At 40.7% G+C, this 20,126-nt stretch overlaps 1 protein-coding gene across 5 annotated transcripts in view; it reads right to left on the bottom strand.

The window, feature by feature from the left end:
* The window catches only part of NR3C1 (nuclear receptor subfamily 3 group C member 1), a 153,018-nt gene that overhangs the window by 32,345 nt on the left and 100,547 nt on the right, over positions 1 to 20,126 (bottom strand). For all 5 annotated transcript variants that reach the window (XM_024107831.3, XM_005302851.5, XM_042850862.2 and 2 more), the window contains exons 3-4: positions 18,406 to 18,569; positions 3,824 to 3,940 (exon numbers count right to left, since the gene is read on the bottom strand). In XM_024107831.3, coding sequence (XP_023963599.1) covers positions 3,824 to 3,940; positions 18,406 to 18,569 — 281 coding nt within the window. The remainder of the gene's footprint in view (positions 1 to 3,823; positions 3,941 to 18,405; positions 18,570 to 20,126) is intronic.

Raw genomic sequence — 20,126 nt, 5'->3', positions numbered from 1 at the left:
CAACAGTTTGCTACAACAGTTTGCTACTTTAATTGGAGTTACCAAACAATTCAGTTTAAATACAACACTAGATTTATTCTTTAATCAAAACTAAAAGTTTATTTAACAACAAAGGGACAGATTTTGAGTACAAGTATAAAGCATTAAAGTCAGAAATGGTTACAAGAGAAATAAATATAAAACACGCTAGTAACTAAAACTTAAACTAGACTTGGTTCAAGGTCCCAGCAACAGGGCTGACTAAATTCTTAGGTCAATCTTGTATTTAACTGTGGCACTCCGAGTACCTTTCCAGACCTGAGGAAATGCTCTGTGTAGATCAAAAATTTGTCTCCCTCACCAACAGAATTTGGTCCAATTAAAGAGAATACCTCACTCACCTTGTCTCTCTAATATCCTGGGACTGACACAGCTACAACAACACTGCATGCCAAATTCAAATACAGATAACTGGAAAGGAATCTCAGCTTCTAGATAAGAAGTTTGGAAGGCAGTACTGATCCCCATCTAAATGATAACTTTTAACTTGGAGAAGGGTGAGAAATATATTACATTTGCCAGTTTCCATAATTGTGATTTCCTCTGAAAGAAGATGAATTTCAAGTCCCCAAGAATCTTTGGCCTGTGCCCACTAGAGCAAAATGCCACACAACTGTGTTTGAGAGAAAGAAAATACACAACACATTTCTTTGATCAGGATAGTTCATTTGTTTAACTTTGGCAACTGATCTTGCTTTGTACCTTAGGGATGTGGGGCATCCCATATTGTAAAAAAAGAAATACACTTTTTTGAAAACCTGCACAGTTTTGTGAAGAAACGAACCGAACTGAGATAGCAGATCTTGTAACACCTTCTCAAACTACTAGTCCTGCCAGTCACTTTTGCCGTCCAAAAGCGTTAAAGCAAAAGGCCAAAAATCTGAATTTGGATGAGTGAGCTGCTCACATTCTATTTGGGTATGCCAATAGAACAGCTGGAAAGGTTCTTCCCAGGGCGGATAGGCAGATGCGCTAGCTCTGCCTGTGCTAGCATGCTAAAAATGGCAGTGTGGCTGTGGTGGCACAGGTGATGGCTCAGGCTAGCCACCCGAGCACTGTCCTGCCTGACCCACTGGGTACATATTCAGGCAGCTAGCCCAAGCCACTGCTCATGCTGCCACTCCCACACTGCTATTTTTAGCAAGCTAGCTCAAGCACAGGTCTGGCTACACGTGCTTGGAAGCATCTTCCCAAGCTGTTGTTTAGACATACACTTAGTCAAAGGTGTTTCACTAGGAACACCATTTATTTGGTTTGTTAGCACACAAAACATTTCCGCGCTGGATTATTATTCATTATTTTATTTGCATCTATAAAGTTTTAAAATAGAAACTTTCCATGCTGGCAGGAAATGTTTTTCTATTTTCCAAGGCTACAGAATCTTAGTTAGAAATCTCTCCCTGCAATTAATCTTTCCAATAAATTAATTTTCTCATTCCTATATTTCAACTAATTGCAATGCAAATGTTTAATATATTTTGTATTTTGGCAAAGAAAAGGCCAAAAAGAACATGTAACCAATTAACATACATTAAAAACAGGAGTTTTGTTAATTTCGTACAGTATGGTTTTTAATAACCGAAAGCCAAATCTAGGATTTGAACCTAAGCAGGCAATTCAAAAACAAAATGCAACTTGTTAGCACAGTTGCTTTCTGTATTTTTCGCCCTATTTTTTATTTGGGTCTGCTCTGGCCCATGCAGAATTCCAGTGATTTCACTAGAACTTCATATGGGTTTAAGAATCTGCCTGTCAACATCCAATTGCAGAATCAGGTCCTGAGATGTCAGTAAACACTTAATGAACCAAATTCACTAAAGGTTAATAGCCAAGTAGTCAAGAATTTCAACTCTTGAAGGAGATATATTTATCATCTTCTTGGATTTATTTTGGATTGCCATCTCTCTCATATATTTTGGCCCTTTATCACACAAAGTCATGTATTCTGTGAAAACTGAGCTAAGCATTCTCATAATAAGGTATGCAGTTAGAATAGGGTTCTGTCATGCCTCAGATATTTTGTGAAGCAGGAAGATAAAAGGCTATATGACTGCAAGTACTTGAGGAGTGTGGATATTCCTAAGTAAGCTTGCTTTGTCAAATGGGTTTTTATTAAAAACATAATAGTGATATGAGGGCAATGTAACAAAGAGTACTGATCCCTGTCACTATATTGAATACTTAACAGTTCAAAAGCTCACTTAACCAGACTCCTGATTTGCCACATGTCATTGTATAATGAAGGGTAACTCTTCACTTAATATTTTGTTAATTTTCGTTGTTTGTTAGATCAATACAGAGCTATTATTTAGGGTTTCCAACAGCTACCTTTTGCCACTCAAGTTTCATGCTTTATTTTTTGTTTAAAATAAATTGCAAATTATTTACAAATTTACATCCAACAAAATATATTTTACATATATCTAACAATTTTGGTTATACACATATATTTGGGATATCTGCACCAATAAGCAGTGTGGTATGTTGTCTGGATGTACAACTGTCATCATCCATGTCCAAGAAAGATTAATTCAAACTGAAGCAGGACCAGAGAAGGGCTACTAGGATGATCAGGGAAAGGAGAACCTATCTTATGACACAAGACTAATACAGCTTGGCTTAGCTGGCCAAGCCAAAACAAAGGCTAAGGGGAAATGTGACTGCTCTCTATAAATGCAGCAGAAGGTAAACACCAAGGAGAGAGAAGAACTATTTAAGAAAAAGCATAATGTTGGCACAAGAACAAATCAATATTAACTGGATACGAATAAATTTATGCTGGAAATTAGAACAAAGTTACTAACTATCAGAGGAGTGTGATTCTGGAACAGCCTTACAATAAGTAATGGGTGCAAACAACCTAACCAGTTTTAAGATAGAATTTGATACATTTTTGAATGGCATTATATGACAGGGTTGCCTGCAATAGCAGAAGAACAGACTATTCAATAGAAACATATCAAGCATAAATAGAGAGCTATAATAATTTATTAGTAGAAAAAGTTTGCTGTGCTTATGCTTGATACTGAATGCTGGGAAAAAGTTTTAAAGCAGCTAACCACTACATCTGTAGCTGATATGGTTTTGGATTTCTCAGTAGCCATCTATGACTTAACACAAAGCAACCCACACTAGTACATGTGTATCTGTTAATGGTATATTTTCCAGAAAATTTGGGACAAGGTTTTTATGGACCAAAATTTGTATTAATTTTCCACAGCCTGCACAGAAGGCTGTCTCTCTCTACACCCAGACTTTCTCTTCCTTCAATTTTGGAAGCACAAATCTACTTCATTTCAGTTCTCTGCCCTTGATCTTTTCTTCATTTGAGTTTTCAAATGGCACATAATCTTCCTAAGTGATATGGCATATGTAGGCTGTTTTCCCCATCTCACCCATAGCTAGGTTCCCGCTGTCTGAGGTTCAGTGAAGGAGAGGGCAAGGGATATCTGTGTGTGTTGGTGGGGGAAAGGAATGTTCTAATTTTTGTACATGTGTTGTATCTGTGAATAAAAACAGGACATTGGTGCATAACAGTGGATTGTTAAAAGACAGGAGTATATTAAGAGATATAGCTGTTGTAGGAGAGGAAGGAAAGATTGGAAGCAGCACACAAAAAAAATCTTAATTTTTGCCAAAAAGAATGTGGGGGTATACCATAAAATAATGAATAACTATTTTGAACATGTTAAGGCACTGCTCAGATGTCTGCTTATGTCATAAAACCAAATTATCATTACCTGGGGTTCAGAGACAAACAATCCATTCAAGTATTTTAAGTTACCTTCTAGATTCATGCCAGCTTGAAGACATTTCCGGTAGCGACAGGCTGGACAATTTTTTCTTCGAATTTTGTCAATGATACAATCATTTCTTCCAGCACACAGATAATTGTGCTGTCCTGTATTTACACAAAAAGAAAATATGTACAGTTAAAATAGTGAGTACATTTGTCCAGTTAATTTTGGTTTTAGAATTAAGAAATTGGGAAGTATATAATGTACTGAATCACCACACCTCATTTTTAGCAGACTTATTATAGTAATATCGGTATCTACAATTCCCCATCAACACACACATTTCCTAGGGAAGACATACGGAGAACTCAATACAAATAAATGTTTAAAAATTCTGTTTCTTTATGACCAATTTAGGTGGGGTTTTAAACTATTTTTCTCTTAAAATTTATCACAAGTCATCCCCCACTGAATCTCTTCAAATTCTTTATAATGCTTTTTATAAAGTCACAAAAATCTGTAAATATTAGAATTCTCAGATGATAGTATGGAAAGTTAGAGGCAAGAGGAAATTATCAAACAGTCTAAATGCACCATATAGCCTCCTTGAGACAAATTTGATAATTAAAATAAAAAATAAACATTCATAAAGCAGTCCACTTTAAAATATCTAACTTTATTGCTTATAGGAAAATAAGATTTCTGAAACAGCAATATGGAGCTCTGCATTTCTGAGATTAAGAGAAGCCAGATAGCACCCAGGCCAACTGCCAGAAAAGCCAGTTTGAGTGTGTTCATTTTTGAATTCTTCAGGAGATATTGATTTTACCACTTTTAAAACATGGAGGAAGAGCTCCTTGGGTAGAGCTTGTGAAGTGGACAGACTAAATCCCTTGGTATTTTTATGGATCTATGGATCCAAAACTAAGCTGACCTTGGAAGCCTAGAAAATTGAACTACATAACTTAAAGAGAGTTGCTTCTGTCCATGATGCATTTCTCAGCAAAGTTAAAACAGGAGGAACACTGGAGTATATATTAATGAGTTTTAACTGTGACTAATTTTCTAAAGATCTTTTCCTGTTCAGAAATAATTGTCATCAAAGGACAGCTTCTTCTCCAGTCTGAAAACTAAAATAGACTCCAGAAGCAGGTCTCTCTTCAGCTGGTCTAATGCCGTTGATACATAGGCTGATGAAATGGAAATTCTAAAATCTAATAGTCAATGAATAAGAACTGAATCCAACTTTCGCTCTAATGGATTATTACAGTCCTGATCACTGTCCTGGCAATTTTCACATAGCATTCAACTACTGCAGAATATAAATGGGAAACTGAAGCAAGCTTTTTATCTTTGCATTAGGGATTCAGCAAGTTTTCTAAAAATACCTGTGAATGTAGTATTTTTTGCTACAATGTATCATCACCATTATCACCCCACCCATGAAGCAGGCAGAGGCTATTCCAGTCTGTTTATTTAAAAATAGGCACAAATTGTTTAGTGAAGTAACTGAAAGCCCTAATGTAGTATGATTACACTAAGGAGGTAATTTCATTATAAAAACTCTTTTGCAACTCTCTCTGAGAATGAATCAAGTGTACAGGAAATAGACTGAATCTGCACTTATTTAATTGGCTAGCATTTAAAGTCTGCTGATTCTATGCCCAGTTTCTGGGACAACAGATACTTCACCTATGGGAGGGCAGTCTGAGAATTTCCTAAGGTGAAAATAAACATTCAACTTTCCCTGATATTTGAGCTGTGAAAACTGCCTGCTTAGTAGCAAAAAAGTTTGATTAAGGAGTGTGTCAGGTCAATTTGTGTAATTGGCTGTGAAGGTGGGGTACAAAGATTATTAGAGTGGCTTCACTCAGGCTTACTTCCTTAGGTAGCTCACTGATTTCTTGGGAGCTTTTTTCATTCAGTTTTGTACAAGCGCCAAAAATCTTCTATTTGGAGAAGAGGAAGCATCAGGGACCTTCAGTTACTAGTTCCATCCAGAATGAAAATAGTAAAGGACATCACAACCAGGACACTTGTTCTCATTAGTAAATATGTCTGTAAGTATGTATACATAGATACACAAATTAAATATACAACTGGACACTGCAGATCAGCTAAGTAGAAGAAATACCTATCACTGCAATAAGATGAAAAAAAGAGTAATTTTTCTTGCTTTCTCACAGAGATGCTGAAATTCAGAATATGAATATTGCAGAACAATTACAGATGATGTTCCAGGTAGGTAGTCTTTAGGAGCTGCTCCTCTTTTCCTGACACATGGTACCACTTATGGTGCTGATGCACTCTCTTTTGCAGTCTACCATTGGTGATTACCCATCATTCCTTTTTTAGATGAATGCTCCATTGCTTCTATGGTGTTGTAGACCTCTGTCCCTGAATTAACATTTTGGGATGAATGGAATTAAGGTGACTGCACACTGACCAGCTTCATGCGAGCCTGGAAGCTATGCAAAGGTATAGAGTTGTATAAAAAACAACAACCTTTTCAGTCACCTTTGTAACTAAACAATGGCAATTCAAGCAATACAGTGTTAAAGGTAGTTATTGATTAGAGACCAAATTGGAAAAATTTTTAAGAGCGCTTACTGCAGATATGAATACTTCAAATGTAGTGCTGAGGACTATATTGGACCATGATGGGAGAGTGAAAGGTTGTTGTTGATCTAATCATTCTTGCATTATCAACCACACTGCAGGCATGCTGCTTCTGGATATCAGAACAGACCAAACAAATCTGCTGATCCCCACAAAAAGGCCACAATATAATTTACTGATTCTGTTTCTTTTGAGATTCCAACACCTTCCCACTCGTGCTTGTGTGCCTTTTCTCATGCTGCTCCCTTCTCCTGAAATGACACTCCTCCCCACCTTTAAGTGTACTCATTCTTCTTTGAATCCCTCCTCAAAATCCACTTGTTCCATTTGGGTCTTCGCCAGTCTCCTCCACACCCTCTTCCACTACCTAATTTCAGTGATGAGCTGCCAAAATCCTAACAACCGGTTCCCTCCTCACCCCACAAGGGGGTCGTGGCCTGCCCCCTGGGACTCCTGCCCCATCCACCCCCCTTCCCTGTCCCCTGACTGCCTCCTACCGCCCCATCCAACCCCTCCTCTCATTCCTGATGGCCCCCTGGGACCCCTGCCCCATCCAACCCCCCCTTCTCCCTGTCCCCTGACCGCTCCTGGAACCAGTGCTCCTGACTGCCTCCCACCTCCCCGTCCAACCCCCTCCTCCTTCCTGCTCCCCCGGGACCCTTGCCCCCATTCAACCCTGTTTCCCCTTCCTGACCACCATCCACACTCCCGCCCCCTGACCAGCACCCTGAACTGTCCCCCCCGCCCCGCTCCCTGCCCCCTTACCACGCTGCCTGGAGGTGGCTGGCGGCGCTACAGCTGTGCCACTCGGCTGGAGCTGGGCCACACTGCCGCCACGCAGCGCCTAGAGCACCGGGTCAGCCCCCCGCCCCACTTCCAGCAAATCAGCTGTTCGCGCGGGAAGCCTAGGAGGGCTGAGAAGCAAGCGGCAGCTTTGCCCAGGGAGGCGGAGCAGAGGTGAGTTGGGGCGGGGAGTGGTTCCCCTGTGCCCCCCCGCCACTTTTGGATAACGTGCTCGGGGGAGCGGCTGCTCCCCCGGCTCACTCCAGCTATGCTCCTGGGTCACTTCAACTTACCGGTTGTTAAACTTAGAAGCCCTTTTAGAACCGGTTGTCCTGCGCAGGACAACTAGTTCTAAAAGGGCTTCTAAATTTAACAACCGGTTCCCGCGAACCTGTGCGAACCAGCTCCAGCTCACCGCTACCTTATTTTCAATTAAAGAGACTATCAGGACTTCTCAACCTATTTGCCCCTCCTCTACCCTCTTCTTTGTCAATGCAGAGATAAGCATAAGTTCTCAGTGGTGGCAGATGACAGAACAAGAAGCCATGGTCTCAAGTTGCAGTAGGGGAGGTCCAGGTTGGATATTAAGAAACATTATTTCATTGGGAGGGTGGTGAAGCACTGGAATGGACTACCTAGGGAAGTGGTGGAATCTCCATCCTTAGAGGTTTTTAAGGCCCGGTTTGACAAATCCCTGGCTATGATGATTTAGTTGGTGTCGGTCCTGCTTTGAGAAGGGGATTGGATTAGATGACCTCTTGAGGTCTCTACCAACCCTAATATTCTATGATTCTATAAGCTCTTCGCAGCAGGGATCAAGTTTCTATAAGTCTATATAAATGTGTTATGAAGTGTTACGATGATATAACTATTTAATAATTATTACTATTTATTGGAATCCTCTAAAAAGGAGATGCAGTGTATGTGAGTTTCTTGTATACTTACAAGTAAGAACTCTGACAGGTATACCATTTAACCAAACTGTACAAGGATTACTGTATTTTAATGAAATAATCTTTATCTGCAAGGATTACAAATGGAAGGTATTAAAACTGCAGTTAAAAAAAGACCTTTACTTCACCTAGTCTAAATGACATTTAAAAGTTTAAATTACAGGGCCTATGATGTCGTATCTTATCCCACTACAGTTCATTCTGGACACACATAGCTAAAGCTGGCTAATTAAACTTCCCTTCTTAAAGCAGCTCCAAAAAACTGAAACAAGCACACAACCCTGTGGGCCTGATTTTCAAAAGGGCATGGCATCCTGGATCCCCCTGCTGAGAACAATGGCAACCACTGGGTGCAGAGCACTTTTCACAATACAGGTCTGTCTCATCTTATGCTGGGGTTACGTTCCGCGGTCAGCACGTAAAGCGAAAACCGCCTATAGTCAAAATGACCCTTGAAAATCCCTTAAATCACCCATAAAGTACAATTTTGTGTATACAACCCTGTACAGTACTATGTATTATATACAGCAATGTACAGTAAGTATATAATAAAGACGACATATGCAAAATATAATTTTAAAGTATTTTTAATAACACAACAGAGAGACAGAAGAATGAAAGAATAAAAAAATGAAAACAGTACAGTGCAGTGCAGTACTGTAAACCTGAACAGTCACCAGTCATCCTGGATATTCTTGCTAGTCTTGTACTGTACACACGCCAATGATTAGTCTTCCTCTTCCCCTGACAACAATAGTATTGAGTCGTCAGGGCTTGATGTCGATCCAGGAGACGATGGGCCAGGCTTGGGTGACAGAGAGCGAGTCGTAGACGAAGTGGTTGGCTCTGGTTCAGCTTGAGAAGTTGATTGTGTAGGCTCTGCTGCTGCTGGTTGTTTTTTCTTTAAAAACATGGTGATTGGCAACTGTCACTGTGGTCTCTTGAGCTCCTCCAACATTTCTTGGCACAGTCTCAAATCATCCGTAATAGTACGTGTGATTTTGTGGCTTCGTTCCAGAGAAGGATCATATTCAGAAATTAAATCACTCAAGTGTTTCGCTGCTTGGAACACTTCAGAAAATTTATGAAGTTTCCAAGTTGCTGGCTCTTCCTGTTTGTCATCACCTTCGTCTTCTGTAGACGATTTTATCAGTTCCTCTAACTCTTCGTTAGTCAATGTTTCTCTATGGCCCTCAATTAATTCCTCAATTTCTTCCTCGAGGATGTCGACGAAGCCATCACCACCCACTTGCCTGGTCACCTGAACAATGAGTTGCACTTCTTTGTCAATGGTTGGGAAACCCTTAAAATCATTCACACAGTCTTCCCATAGGTTTCGCCAACATGCATTGACTGTTTCAGGCTTGATTGCATCCACTGCCTGTTTAATATAAGTGATGCAATCAGCAACGTTGAACGACTTCCAACACTCTATCACATTAACATTGGGATCAGCATCCATAGCGGTAAGGATCCATGAGAATGTTAGCCTCATGTACATGGCCTTGAAACAGCTAATGACACCTTGGTCGAGAGGTTGGAGGTTGTATTGGAAGGGAGAAAGACTACTTCAACGTCGTTATGCGCAAACCGGAGTGCCGCAGGGTGTCCAGGAGCATTGTCTACGATAAGCAACACTTTAAAGTCAAGTCCTTTCTCTTCAAGATACTGCTTGACCTCCAGAATGAAACACTTGTGGAACCAATCCAGAAATAATGCTGCCGTCACCCAAGCCTTTTTATTTGATTGCACAGGCAGGAGATTTTTGTTCTTGCCTTTTAGGACACGGGTATTTTTAAATAATTTTTTAAAATAAATTTAAATAAATTTTTAAAGCCTGGCTTTATTAAATGCCCAGCCGCATTTCCACAAAGCAACACAGTCACACGGTCTTTAGCTGCTTTGAAGCCAGGGGCTTGTCTTTCTGATTTCGAAATGTAAGTGCGGGTGGGCATTTTTTTCCAGAAGAGCCCAGTCTCGTCAGCATTAAAAACTTGTTCTGGAAGATAGCAGCTTCCTCTATGATTTTTCTTAGTTGTTCGGGGTAGGCTTTTGCTGCCTCCTCATTGGCAGATGCAGCTTCACCAGTAGTCTGCACGTTTTTGAGGTTGAAGCGGTTCCTAAAACTGTTAAGCCAATCTTGGCTGGCTTTGAATTCCTTCTTATCAGAAGGCTGTCCCTCTTTGGCAGGAGGTTTGAACAGTGCATAGATGCTAAGAGCCTTTTCTCGCAACATGTTGCCATTGATAGGCACACGTTTATGGTTCATGTCTTACAGCCATAAGTTTAATGCCTTTTCAGTTTTCACTAAAGTCTTATCACGCACTTGGCTCGTCACCTTAGCAATTACTCGAGCACTTGATGCCACGGCTTGACGAATTTCTGTCTCTCGAATCTTGATGGCAAGGATGCTAGATTCGTTGTGGCAGTATTTACGCGCCACGTTGGCGATGGACATATCGTCTCTTAATAAGTCTAACACAGCCAGTTTTTCCTCCAGCGTTGGAACACATCACTGTTTCTTTGGTTGAGCACCAGATGAAGTAGGTGCCTTGCGTTTAGGAGCCATGTTATACAGGATGAAAAATACGTACTGTCTCTTTAAACAGTACAGGCACAGTAGAATCTCACTTAGCGCAGCGAGATGCACACAATATGAAAGGCACAGGGGGACTGAGTACTATAGTGGGAACAGCAGATTCGCTTCTCCCATCTCACACTCACTCCGGGGCAGACACACTATTTAAACTGTTTTTTTGGTGCCAACCCTCCAGGGTTACAGTATTATAGGGGAGAACCTTATCACAGGCCTAAAGACATGTTGTTGCTGTCAAGTCCCCTGCCCAAAATATTTTAGAGTAACAGCAGATTCGTGTCTCACGCTGGTGGAATCGCCGGTTTTTTGTTTGTTCCCCCCCCCCCACCGCGCAAAGCTGAAATCGCGCATGTTAAATGCGCATAAGATGCGACAGACCTGTATGGCCCTGCTCTTTTAGGTTTACAGTATAGGAGCTACTACATATGCTTTGCACCAAGGAAGTTCTCTGTCACAACCCAGTCCAGTCCCATCCTCTGAATGGACACCAGTCTGTTGTGAGGAGATCCAACCACTAATGACCATGTGCTCCAAAGCTCCCTAGGTCTGGGTAGTGACTCATCCCTATTAATAGCTCTGGGTCACTCAGGCACACTCTCCCCTCTTGGCAGCAGGGTGGATAAAAATGGCTGACTTATTTTTTTTGTATATCAGATTTTTAAATTTAAATTAAATACTTGTTTATTTTAAAAAAATAAACCTACTTAAAATTACATTTGAAATTATGATAACCTCTAATAAGGCCTAAACTTAGTATAATCTATTAAAATAATTTAAATTAAATAAAAAATATTAAGAAGTACATGTTTGCTGCCAAGCTCTTTTTTTTTTGTTTTTTTTTGTTTTTAAGAGTCAGACCACTGAACTGGTGGAAGTCACTGCCTAAGCACCTGAAACTAGAGTTTATGACGTGCTAAACCAACTTTCAACAGCAGTAATCTTTTCTGCAGGTCCAGAAAGAGGATTTTCTTCATTTCAGTTTATTAAACTAGTTTAGTTTTCAGTTTATTAAACTAGTTTAGTTCAAGGACTAGTTGAGAGGATGAGATCTGCTAATTCTAAAATCTTGAAGGACATGGTGACCAGAAATAATCAGTTCAATTCATTAACTATAAATCATACTTCCTTTGCTTAATAAATCAATTAATTTTAAATATAAAACATGTTTTGATAAATGTTCTGATAAGTTTTTTCTTATGCATGTAGAACATTTTAGGTAGTTTCATTTAAATAATTAATTTTAGAATGCTGTTTCTGTGCATTTTAAATTGGATTTCCATCCAAAGAGAACTTGACACAAAGCACAAGTAAAAAAAATTAATCGTCATTTGGTAAATAAGAAGTGCATTATTCATAATTTTCTTGCAAAATAACAAAAAGTAAAAATTAAGAATCTGAATAAATATATGTTAAGCTATATATAGTGTATCTGCCTGATTAGCAAAAAGAAGAACCCAAATATACCATATAAAGGCTATATTCAGTGGCCAATCAGTCTGGATGACTCTTCCTAATGTCAGCTCTCCACCAGGTGAGAAACACCTCCTCCTTTTCCGGCCTTTTTATACATTAAAAACAAGCTACGCATATATCAGTTCAAGCTGGCTCCCAATACAGGACACAAGATAGGATACAAAATGGAAGTCAAAAAACAAATTAGGTGACATAACTTAGTACAGGTCAACAGCAATCTGTCACATCCTCAAACTGTGGGCCCAATCCACACATCCCAGTTATGCTGCATTCCATACTAGGAAAATTCTGTGCTTACCTGAAAGTTTCCTGCCTTCAGGCAGTAAGGTCCACAGATCCTTTATAATGGATACTTCAGCCTGCTTGCAGCTTGAAGGCAGAACCAGACCTGTCCGTCACTGGCAGAAGAGGAATGCCTCACCCAGAGAAGCTGCTGTCAGTTGAAAGAACTTCCACAGCCAGAATAATTCTATTCTAGTTTTCTAAATTACGGATTTAAATATTCTTTGAGGAAAAAAGCATAACAATCTCTGCTATAGCAGAGAGAATGGGAAATTCTCCTTAATGAAACAAATCCAAGTTTTTGGATTTCAATTTCCATCTATATTCTGGATGATCCATTTGTCTCCAGTGTGGGCTATATCTGTGGATCTTATTATCTGAAGAAAGGAAATTTTACATATATCCTCCATCTTCTTCCCTTTGGCACTAAGACATAGAGAAGACTTCTGCCAAAAAATGGCACTGACTAAAGACAGTATGATAAATATGCAGAAGTTGGTGAATGTACGTATTAATGGCTGCCTAGCAGATATAAATATAGGAAATACTTCAGAAAATTTATCACTCTGTGTGTGTTTCCACTTTTTCTCTCTGTACAGAACACTGATAAGAAAAATTGTCTTCGGACAGGTAAAGATGAATCAACTTTGGGAAGACACCCCCAGCCCCACCAAAAGCTGCCATCCATATGCACATCAGAACAACTGTCTATGGAGCAGTACAATGGGAAATGGAGATAAGCCTCCTTCAGGAATTTATTCAGATGTATCAGACAGAGCTCTGCTATGTGTGCTCCTGATTATCTGTGGCTAAAAACAGCATGCGGAATAGGCTGTATGTCTCTGATGTGAAGTAGATGATGGATAGTTTCATTCAGGTCCTGACATTTCTATGGGGTTGCTAGAGATTGGGAATAGAACAAAGTTGTTCCTATGATCCTTACTCTGTGGAACTGTGCATCCCCTTTGGACCATGTCCATTGACAACATTTTTTTTTAACCAAAGCTATAGGTAGCCATATGCTCCCAAAATAAAAAAGTCTGGCACCAATTGGGGGTCTAATTCCAGACAGGGCTGGCTGGAGGCCATGCGGATAGCTCCGAGGCAACTGATAGCAACTAGTGATGTCATATCACCTCAGCCTTTGTTCTAGCTACCAGTTGCAAAGTGGTATTTTTTCCTCTTATACTTCAGAGACTTCTTCAACTTTCCAAAAATCTGTATTCCTTCCTCTAGTGTCTGGCAGGAGCCAGGACTGCAAGACGGCTTTTCTGATAATTCTGAATAACCTCAGGTTTTCATAAAAGCTTCCCATTATATCACTAAGAGAGCTAGGAACTGCTTTGCCTGCAAGTTTAATTTCAAGGATCCCACTGTTTTCCAGGAAGAAGCCCTTAGAGATATTTTGGTTGAGAATAATGTCCCCCCACGTTAGGGTTGTTTGTGAAAGAAGGGTAGCCAGCTAGGATGATTCACCTCAAAATGAATAAGGATTGCTGCAAGCAAGACATCAGACTCCAAATCTTTTCATCTGCCCTTTAAGAGCTAGCATGATTCTTCCAAGGCAGGACTGACATTATGTAGCTTAGGGTGTGAGAATTGTGGTAAGCTTTTAAATAAAAAAATCTTCCCTAACAACTGCAACTTGCCCACATCTTTCTGCTTGTCATATAAGGAGACAGAATCTGGTCCATTTCATAATGCTTGTGTATGCAGCCCAAAATCATATTGGTGCTTTTGGGGGGGAGGAGGGGGGAAGGGTTGAGCTGCCTAACACATTGTAAGCTCATATCTACTCTCTCTCTCTCTTTTTTTTTTTTTAAATTGTTGTCTTCCTGAGATCAGGGAGAAATCTTGATAGTCGTTTATCACAATGCTGTCATCTAGTGAGCTCAAAAAATATATATGCACATTTATAGAATATAACAGGTTGATGAGCATTATTATTTACAGCAAATGTTGTAAAACTGCTATAATACTATATTGGGATCATTTAAGATAAACTTATCAATTTCCATATAGGATGTCACACATAGCTGGCGTACGGTATACTTAAATTTTGACCTTCAAAATCACATGCCCTAGAAAAGTTTTATCACATATTAAAACAAACAATTTACATAAAAATGACACCAACAACACAACCAATGAAAGAAAAGCGAAGAAAAACAAATGATACCAACCCAAGATAACAATAAACCCTTTCACGCTCTCAGTGAATGGGTGCATTATATAAATGTAAATGTACTCCATGCTTTAGGTACTCACACCACTATCAATTTTATTTTACTAGGAACATAGTCTAGATATGAGAAAGTTACTTACTTTACAGTAACTGGAAGTTCCTCAAGATGGGTGGTCTCTATATGTATTCCACTGTGGGTACGCATGTGCTTCATGCGCCTTGGAATTGGAGAATTCTGAAAGCAGTGTCACTTGGCTCAGGCATGCATCCTCACTCTCCTCATGGCTCCAACCATGGAGATAAAGGGTAAAGTAGACTAACCATCTCTCCAATTCTTTCACTACCACAAATTCAAGAATGCAGAGGTGAAGGAGGGTGGGTATTGCAACAAAGATAGGGACCACAGACCTCGAAGAATCTTCACGTGCAATAAGGTAAGTAACTTTCTCTTCTTCTTTGACTGCTAGTTCCTATGTCTATTCCACTGTGGGTGACTGATAAGCAGTACTCAAATAGGAGGAGGATGCAGGTGGCACAGCTATTTGAAGAACCACTGTCCCAAAAGATGTGTCACCCTTTCCTTGGTGCTGTAAGGAGGACTATTTCTTGCATCCGATGAAGTAGGCTGTAGCCCACGAAAGCTTATGCTCAAATAAATTCGTTAGTCTCTAAGGTGCCACAAGTACTCCTGTTCTTTTTGCGGATACAGACTAACATGGCTGCTACTCCGAAACCTATTTCTTGTTTGAGAATCTCCTCATTACAATGGCCCCTGGAAAGAGCCAGGAATGAAGGATTTGGAGAGAGCAAGGAGGTAAGTTCAATTGCATAATCGGAATGGATGAAGATTAACACCCACTTGTCCATTGTTATTGCACTCCAGGTCTGGAAAAAGAGTGCTAGGATGTGTGGGAATTAGCAGTTGATGTTGTCATATGTTTGCAGCTCTTCAACTCCTGTCAAAAATATCATTTGGATGGCAGTGGGATGATGCTGATGCTGGCAGAAGGTGCAGGGAAAAAGGACTTCTAAACCCACCACCCCTTACAGATTGGCTTATAAGGCCACTAGTGGTAAAGTGGTTGAGCCAACGGTTTAGGTTTGTATGACTGCCTGTGGAATTTTCTCTTGGGGCCTCTTCCCAGGGAGAGGAAGGTGGCCCTGGAGTCCTTTAGAATGTGTAAGGACCCATCTATCTTTTGGTTAAAGAGATGGGTTTCATCCAAGGGCAGGTTCTCCACAATGTTCTGGATCTGTCTGAGAAATCCCGAAGCATGAAGCAATGATTTAAGGCACATGACCATGGCTATTGCCGTTTATCTTGAAGATGTGTCTGCTGCTTCTACCACTAATTGAAGAGTGGTCCTGGCAACCGACCTGCCTTCCTCAATGAGAGCCTGGAATGGAGCTGTCGTGTTGGGGAAGCTTGTTGATGAAGTCCATGGATTTGGAATATTTCAGGTAATCATACTTAGGCAACAGTGTTTGGTAATGGGCTATTCTGAACTGAAGGTTAAAAGAAGTGAAGACCTTCCTTCCTAATAAATCCAGGTGTTTACCCTCTCTGTCAACCAGAGTACACCTAGGGTATTGCTGTCTAGAAGTCTCCATAGCAAAGTGGATAACCAAAAAGAGTTAGGTGCAGAATGAGAAGAGAAATTCTGCCCCTTTTGGCTGGAAAAAAAGAGCATTTTTCTGCTCTCTTAGGGGTAGGGGCACTAGTGGCTGGGGTGTGCCAGACTGCTCTGGCTGGTTCCAGAATGGCTTCATTAATAGGAAGCACTATTTGGCTGGATCCAAAGGCTGTAGGATGTCCAGGAGTTTATGTGGGGGATACTGAATTTCCTCAAGGGAGACCTGCAGTGCCACTACCATCCTACATAACAGTTCCTGGAAGTGCTTATGGTCACTGGGGATGTGTGTGTGTGGGAAGATATTGGAGCAACTGCTTCTTCCATAGATGATGATGACAGTTTTGTGAGTACCAGAAGAATTGCTGTATCCGGCTCAGAATTCTCCCCCCTTCCATGGGGTCAGACAGAAGCTCTGGATGTCCTCTTGCAGGAAAAGGGTGAACTGACTCCCTAGCGGATCACGTCAATTCTGCAGGGTGGTACAGCCCCAATATGGCCAGTAAGACAGTCAAAATGTGGTTGTGGATGTCCCCACAGCATGGGGTACCAACAGCTGTGAGGCAGGTGATGAGGTGGAGGTTGGCTCCAGACTAGTCCAGGTCCCCTGTCCAGAAAGGTAAGCCTCAGAGGAGGAGACATCAGTTCCTCAGAGGTTCAGAGTCTACTGAGAGAGAAAATGCCAATTCTGGATCCATCAGTGGTACTGATGGTTCGGCTGGAAGGAAACCATGGCTGGACAATGGGATGGGGGTCATGCTCCTCCCTTAAGCTGCATCTCATGAAGGAAGGACCTGATGGTGATGGAGATTGGGGGATCAGGGAGAGCAAAGATGTCATCAGGTGGTGCATGAGACGCTGCTGTCCCTGGAGCATGAGAGGTCCTGTCTGTCCGAACCAACAATATAAAGCAAATACAGTCTGTCCCACACTCAGGCAAGTTAAAGCTGGTATTATGGTGTTTGAAGCTCCTGATGGCTGCCCTCTGTTGGTGCTGTCAGTTCCCAGTGTTTAGGCTTAATTGGTACCGGATGAACTGATGCTACTAGAGCATGCTCTGGTACTGACAGAACACTAGATGTGTGGGTTTTCTTGTCATGACCATGAGACTCAGGATGTTCTTTGTCCTCATGGGCTGAATGGGAAGATCTGCTCGACTTACGCAGGGTTGTATCCAACTTCTTAGACGTGAACCTGGAGGAGGTTTTGCTCTCATGTTTATGAGAATGCTCCCTACCTTCTTGACAAGACCCCGATGGGGTCTGTGGGAGTAGATTCCCTTGCCTAACTCAGACCTCATGGTAGGAAGTGCAATCCTTGCTGAGTCAAGCTGCTGAATGGGGTTGCGGGGAAGGTCCCCCAGCCTGGATCTGACTGTGATCTCATAGCTTTCTCCATTAAGTGCTTCTTAAGACAAATTCCTGCACTTCATGGTATTACTGGGAAAAGTGCACCAGATACTGCACTGTGCCATGACACAAGCTTCCCCTTGGCAGTACAGGCAGCACTGATGGTCATCACTGACTGGGAAGGAGCACGGGCAACAAGTACAGATCTTGAAGCCTACCGGCCTGAATGTAGTGCAGCACCCTTACCATGGTACAGGAGGGTAATTCCCCAAGACAGAGGACTACCTAACTATAAAACTTAGCTAAAACTATTGAGTAAAATTCAAAACTATTTACTATATATTTTTACAGACTGAAGAACAAAGGAAGACAAAGATCCAGACATTGGAGGATCTGACATAGGTCATGTGGTGGTAAGAAGGAATTGGAGAGGCGGTTGGTCAGCTCCAATCTTTACCTTCACAGCTGGAGGCACGGAGGATAGTGAGGGCATATGAACGGACCAATGGACACTACTTTCCAAATTCTCTGACTCTGGGCACATGGCGTACATGTGTACCCACAGTGGAATATACATAGGGATCAGCATTTGTAGAAGAAATAGTTAATTTCCCATAGGATTTTAGGGAGCAGCAAAGATGCCTGCAGAGGCATTAGATTGTACATATATTTTATAATTTTTAACAGATAATAAACTATAATTGTACATATATTTTATAATTTTTAACAGATAATAAACTCTTCAAAACACATCCTACCTTCCACAGCTCTTTTGAAGAACACTTTGCAGCTGCCGCAAGTTAGGACACCATAATGACATCCAGAGGCTTCATCGGAACAGACCAGGCAAAGCTTGGGAGGTGGTCCTGTCGCTGTTGAGGTGGTGGATGGAGAAGAGCTTACATCAGATCTCACTCCAGGGCTAAAAAACAAATAGGAGGGAAGAAATTTCAGTCATACTTCTTGGAAAACCATGTCAAACATATTTCATTCATAGTCACAAGAGGAGTCAGGTATGTTGAATAACTTCACTAATGTATTTACATATTATATTTTGCATTTAGACCTGTTAAAATGATCATCTTTGTTACAGATTATGTACCCAGTGATATGCAGGTATTAAAATGTTGTATTGCTTATATCAGAGTCATTATTAAAACAATATTCTTTTTCGAGTCTGCTAATTAATCACAGAAATTCAGGATGGAACGTCACATCTTGAATTAGTTTCCCACAACAAATAAGTCAGCAGGCGGAAATTCCTATAGCTTTCCAGACTTTAATGCACACTGAAAATTAACCCCTGTATTAATAGAAGTAATGGACCCACTCAATCCAGGAACTTAAACTAAGATATTTAACAATACTAAGTATCAGAGGGTAGCCGTGTTAGTCTGGATCTGTAAAAAGCAACAAAGTGTTCTGTGGCACCTTAAAGACTAACAGATATATTGGACCATAAGCTTCCATGGGTGAATACCCACTTCATCAGACGCATGTAATGGAAATTTCAAGAGGCAGATATAAATATGCAGGCAAGAATCAGTCTGGAGATAATGAGGTTAGTTCAATCAGGGAGAATGAGGCCCTCTTCTAGCAGTTAAGGTGTGAACACCAAGGGAAGAGAAACTGCTTTTGTAGTTGGCTAGCCATTCACAGTCTTTGTTTAATCCTGATCTGATGGTGTCAAATTTGCAAATGAACTGAAGCTCATCAGTTTCTCTTTGAAGTCTGGTCCTGAAGTTTTTTTGCTGTAAGATGGCTACCTTTACATCTGTTATTATGAGGCCAGGGAGGTTGAAGTGTTCTCCTACAGGTTTTTGTATATTGCCATTCCTAATATCGGACTTGTGCCCATTTATCCTTTTATCTCCCTACGTAAATTTATGCATTTTCAGCCTCATTTCCCCCCTCCTCTCTGCCTAAGCTAGTCCTACATCATCCCACCTCCACTTTAGAATACACTTCTAAATCTTCATACCACTTCTCCTTTCTTACACATTTTAATGACGTGAAACAATTAAAATATCCCATTTGCATCCAAGTTAGCATCAGCTAAATGAATGGGACAATTCACACCTAAGTAGTATTGTTCCAGGTTCTCCAGCAGATATTGCTGCATCAGTTATACTTGCTTCATGCTTTGAAGATTTCCTTCGCAACCAAAACAACCAGAGACTTTCAAACAAACAAAGAATAATAAATAAATAATACTAATACTACAACTAATAATACTACATACAAAAACATCTGGAGAACAAGTAGGAGGCCTTTGCTATAGCTGGTCCTTTGTATCCTCTACCTTGGAACAAGAAGAACAGGAGGACTTGTGGCACCTTAGAGACTAACAAATTTATTAGAGCATAAGCTTTCGTGGACTACAGCCCACTTCTTCGGATGCATATAGAGTGGAACATATATTGAGGAGATATACTGCTGAGCTAGAATTGATATGCAAACTAGACACAATCAACTCCGG

This window comes from Chrysemys picta, chromosome 8, assembly GCF_011386835.1.
Source record: "Chrysemys picta bellii isolate R12L10 chromosome 8, ASM1138683v2, whole genome shotgun sequence".
Taxonomy (NCBI): domain Eukaryota; kingdom Metazoa; phylum Chordata; order Testudines; family Emydidae; genus Chrysemys; species Chrysemys picta.
This window is presented reverse-complemented; position numbering and strand designations above follow the sequence as displayed.